Genomic DNA, 4,374 nt, shown 5'->3' with positions numbered 1-4,374 from the left:
TATTGGGGTCTAAAGGAATGCCCCCAAACTTTCATGATTCAGCAGGAGATGAGATAAGGGTAATCACCCCAGCACCTGGACCCCCCTAAATTAAGTAAATTTACTGAGGCTCCAGAGGAAGGTCTTTAGGACTCAGGCCTTAGTTATAGATTAGCAGAAGTTCATCACTTCTGTCTTTAGATGAATGCACATGTACACGTAGACATACAGCTTCGAAGGTATATAAGCTCTGGAAAACTGCAATTTTGAGTTGGTCTGGTACTATTTTCCCGGCCTTCTCCCTGTACCCAGGGACAGAAGCAAACTCTCTACTTTCCCAACTCGTCCACACCCCATTACTGGACTGAGAGAATAAGGAGAGAATAAGCACCTGGCCCTCAGTTGAGTCTGGGGACATGGTGACTCACAATAGGCTCTGGCCCCAGATGCTGTGCTGGGGAAAGAGCAGGAGGGGGCGGGAGGGGAACAGGGACACCCTGTACTCTGCGGACACAGCCACCATGGGTCCTCTTGCAGGCTGAGAGAGAGGCTGTCCCCTGCCTTTGGGACAGGGTGCCTGCCTCCAGCGAGGGGACACCAGGTCCCTTTGTCCACAGATCCAGGAAGCTCCCACAAGGGAGTGGGTGATCTTCCCACAGTGGACAGGGCACCAGCCTCAAGGCCTTTGGCTGCATGCCCAGTGGGCACAGGATGTGTGTGGACGGGCCAGGGAGTGGGCCACCCCGCGGGGCTGGAAGCCACAGGGCAGCAGGGTATAAAGAGGGTGGGCCAAGGGCCGAGGCATCCACGGCAAGGATGGCTCTGCTTCTGCTGAGCCTGGGGCTGAGCATCATCGCGGCCCAGGAGTTCAATCCCCGAGCCGTTGTGCAGAGGAACTACAACATGGCTAGGGTGCGTCTGCGTTGGTGTCTGTGGGGAAGGGGCCAGACTTCAAGGCAACGGTCCTCCCCCAGCCTGGGGTCTCTGACCTGTGACCAGGGCGGCTGGTCCAAGGGGAGCCCACCTCTCCTCCCCAGGCTGTGACAGCAGCCTGGGAGGGCAGCGGTTACTCCAGGAGGGTCAGGCCGGGGAGGCCTGGGAGGGCAGGGGTTACTCTGGGAGGGTTGGGCAGGGGAGGCCTGGGAGGGTGACTGGGGTCCTGAAAGGTTAGAAGGGGCCCTGGGAGGGCAGAGGGGAAACCTGGAGAGTGGAGTGACGGCCAGCAGGGAGATGGGGGCCCTAAGAGGACAGAGGGGTTCCTAGAAGTAGAAGGGAGACCTGGGGAAAAGAGGGGGACTTGGTGGGAGAGGGTGGAGAGGGGGGCCTTGAGAGGACAGAGGGGAACCTGGGGGGGCAGAGGAGAGACCTGGGGCGGGCAGAGGGGGCCCTGGAAGGGCAGAGGGCATTCTGTGAGCAGAGGGGGGACCTTGGGGACAAAGGGGGGATATGGGGACAGAGGGGAGACCTAGGGGCAGAGATGGCCCTGGAAGGGCAGAGGGCATTCTGTGAGCAGAGAGGGGGCCTTGGGGGCAAAGGGGGGATATGGGGACAGAGGGGAGACCTGGGGGCAGAGACGGCCCTGGAAGGGCAGAGGGGATCTGGCTGGGAGCCAGATGCTCAGGGGCCGGGCCCTGGGAGGGAAGACTGTGGGCACTAAGCATCCCCAGAGCTGTCCCACAGCCCCCACCCACTGGAACTCTTTGTCTTCAGATTTCGGGGGTCTGGTATTCTATTTTCATGGCCTCAGATGACCTGAATCGGATTAAAGAAAACGGGGACTTGCGGGTCTTCGTCCGGAATATAGAACATTTGAAGAACGGCAGCCTAAAATTTGATTTCGAATTCATGTGCGTGTTGCCCATCTCAGCTGGCATCAGGAAGACCCATGCCCCTGCCACCCCAACGCATACTCTCACTCTTGCACACACAGGCTCGCACACTCAGACTCACACTCTGGCGAGAGCCTGAGCCTGTGCGTGTGACCCCTGGGGGCGGGGTGAGGTGGGAGCAGGGACTTGGTCGACCTGGCACCGTGCTCTCCCCTAAACATGGAGATGAAATCGCCCCCCTTCCGAGGCTGGGGTGAGGCTTGAAGAGATGAGGGTGTTGGGTGGGCTGCAGCAGGGCCCAGCCCGAGAACTCAGGGCTGTGGAATGAGGCCCAGGCACTGGGAGGGGGAGCCTGTGTCCTGGAGGAGGGGTGCACTCTGCCATCGCACGTCCAGGGGGCTGGAGCTCCACTCCCGGCATCTTCCTGGCTGGCTTCCAGGGTGCAGGGGGAGTGTGTGGCCGTGGTCGTGGTCTGCGAGAAGACAGAGAAGAATGGGGAATACTCCATCAACTGTAAGTGGAAGCCAGGCTCCTCCTGGCCTGATAGCCGGGGGTCCCCTTTCTCCAGGGCCTGGGACATATTCTGGTGAGCACTGACACCGGGGATTTTAGTTCAGCCTCCAACAGCTTGATCCTGAACTGGGGGGACCCATCCTGGCACCAACTCCAGGGGGGCTCCTGGCCCAGGGGAAGCAGGGAGGCAGGCGTGTCTTGCTGGGCTCTGGGGGACAGGCCCACTAAGGGACCACCAAGGTCTGCAACCCAATGACAAGGAGGGAGGGGGCTGTGCCACTGCCGCCCACGCCCTGTGCAGGGGTCTCCACTGGGCAAGCACCCTGGGCACTTCCCTTCCCCCCTCAAAAGGCCACATGACCTGGTATCCTCGCTTGTGGCCACACAGCACACCTGCCACAGGACCCCGAGGGTGTCGGGGCCAGGCCACACTGAGCCATGTCTCCACGCAGATGAGGGCGAGAACACGGTGGCCGTCTCGGAGACTGACTACAGGCTATTCATCACCTTCCACCTCCAGAACTCCAGGAATGGGACCGAGACCCATGCGCTGGCGCTCTACGGTACCTCCGCTGACCCCTCTGACTCCCTCAGGGACCCCACCGCCTCTGAAATCTGGCCCAACCCCGGGCCGAGGGTCTCGCCGTGGCCCTGGGGTTTGAAGAGGTGGTTCCCATTGGCCATTCCTTCCCACAGGCACACCGTGAGGGTGCTGGGTGCTTCAGTCTGTCACCTCTCCACCTCACTTGGCACAAAGCCCCTCTCTGGTCAGGGCATGACCCCTGCCCAGCCTCAGCACGGCCTGAGCACCCCCAGCAAGGCCCACCTTCACACAGAACCAACTCTGTTCCCAGCACGGGTCCCACAGCTGGAACCCGCCTTTCTGAGCAGATTTGAAGAAACCTGCAAAAAGTACGGACTCGGCCCACAAAACATCGTCGACTTGACCAACGAAGGTTGGCCCCACTGCTCCCAGACTGAGCAGGAGCCGGGACAGGGTGGGGATGGGAGGTGCTCCTGCCCGGTCCTTGTCCCTGCACTGAGAGCCCCCTCTGTCCTTCCAGATCACTGCTACTCCAAGCGTTAGAGGAGCCCGCCCAGGCCTCCCATGCGTGAGCTGCAGCTCGGGAGGGGCAGGGGGCTGGATGGGGAGAGCTTGGGGCCAACATCAGAGGCTGGGGGTCCCAGCCCAGGAGGTGCCCACCCCTCCCCCCAGTCTGGGAACCGAACACAAGGTGCTTGGTGAAAGATGCTGTGAAAAGCATCCGGGAGTCAGGGCAGTGATGGGGCCTTCTAGGGTGGTAGGGTCTGAGCAGGAAGTGAGATGGGGCCCTGTGTGAGTCTCCAGGGGCTGCTGTCACCACAAGCGGGTGACCAGGACAATCAGGATTTACTTTCTCACAGCCTGGAGCCCGAGATCTGTAACCGGAGGTCTGCAGGGCTGTGCTCCCTCCGCAGCCTCCTGGGGAGGGTCCTTCCTGCCTCTTTTGGCTGCTGGGGGCTCCAGGCATCCCTGGCTTGTGGCTGTGTCGTTCCAGCCTCTGCCTCTGTCTGTGTCTCCTCTTTTGTCTCTTCTAAGGACACGTGTCATTGGATTTAGGGCCCATCTTCATCCAGAATGATCTCCTCCTGTCAAGATACTTCACTTCACACCTGCAAAGACCCTTTCCCATCAGATGCCCTTCACAGGCTCCAGGAACTAGGATAGGAGCATGTCCTTTGAGGGTCACCACTCAGGCCACCACAGGCTCCTTCTCTGAGCTGCCCCTCCCTTCTCAGAAATGGTCCCAGCCCAGTAAAAACCTCCAGGGCCCCTTTCCCTTCCCAGAGCCTGAGTCTCCCAGAGACATGCCTCTAAAGGCACCTCTGCATTCCTGCATGAGGGTCCCTGAGGGTAAAGGAGTGGATGTACCTGTAATGCGTGGTGGCCCCAAGATGCGGGTGAGACAGCAACTGGCAACCACGGCCCTACCCTTGCCCTCCCCACCCTTCCCCTCCTTGTCCCTCCCCTCTCTGCCCCTCCCCTCCCTGGGCTCAGCCACTGCCTCTGGGG

The 4,374-nt window shown here is 60.7% G+C and overlaps 1 protein-coding gene across 1 annotated transcript; it reads left to right on the top strand.

The window, feature by feature from the left end:
- The first annotated feature begins 795 nt into the window (after positions 1-795).
- LCN9 (lipocalin 9) lies at positions 796-3,408 on the top strand. The gene is made up of 6 exons (XM_025360687.1): positions 796-891; positions 1,690-1,826; positions 2,248-2,321; positions 2,774-2,884; positions 3,221-3,277; positions 3,386-3,408. Exons 1-6 carry the CDS (start codon positions 796-798, stop codon positions 3,406-3,408), a joined length of 498 nt encoding a protein of 165 aa, XP_025216472.1.
- Positions 3,409-4,374: the final 966 nt, after the last annotated feature.

This window comes from Theropithecus gelada, chromosome 15, assembly GCF_003255815.1.
Source record: "Theropithecus gelada isolate Dixy chromosome 15, Tgel_1.0, whole genome shotgun sequence".
Classification (NCBI taxonomy): Eukaryota; Metazoa; Chordata; class Mammalia; order Primates; family Cercopithecidae; genus Theropithecus; species Theropithecus gelada.
The sequence above is the reverse complement of the archived record's forward strand: the minus strand, read 5'-3'. Positions and strand labels throughout refer to the sequence as shown.

Excerpts from the sequence above, each read along its gene's own strand:
- LCN9 (XM_025360687.1), top strand. The coding sequence starts at position 796 with ATGGCTCTGCTTCTGCTGAGCCTGGGGCTGAGCATCATCGCGGCCCAG. Across the intron at positions 892-1,689 it reads GGAACTACAACATGGCTAGG|ATTTCGGGGGTCTGGTATTC; the intron begins GTGCGTCTGCGT and ends CTTTGTCTTCAG. Across the intron at positions 2,322-2,773 it reads TGGGGAATACTCCATCAACT|ATGAGGGCGAGAACACGGTG; the intron begins GTAAGTGGAAGC and ends GTCTCCACGCAG.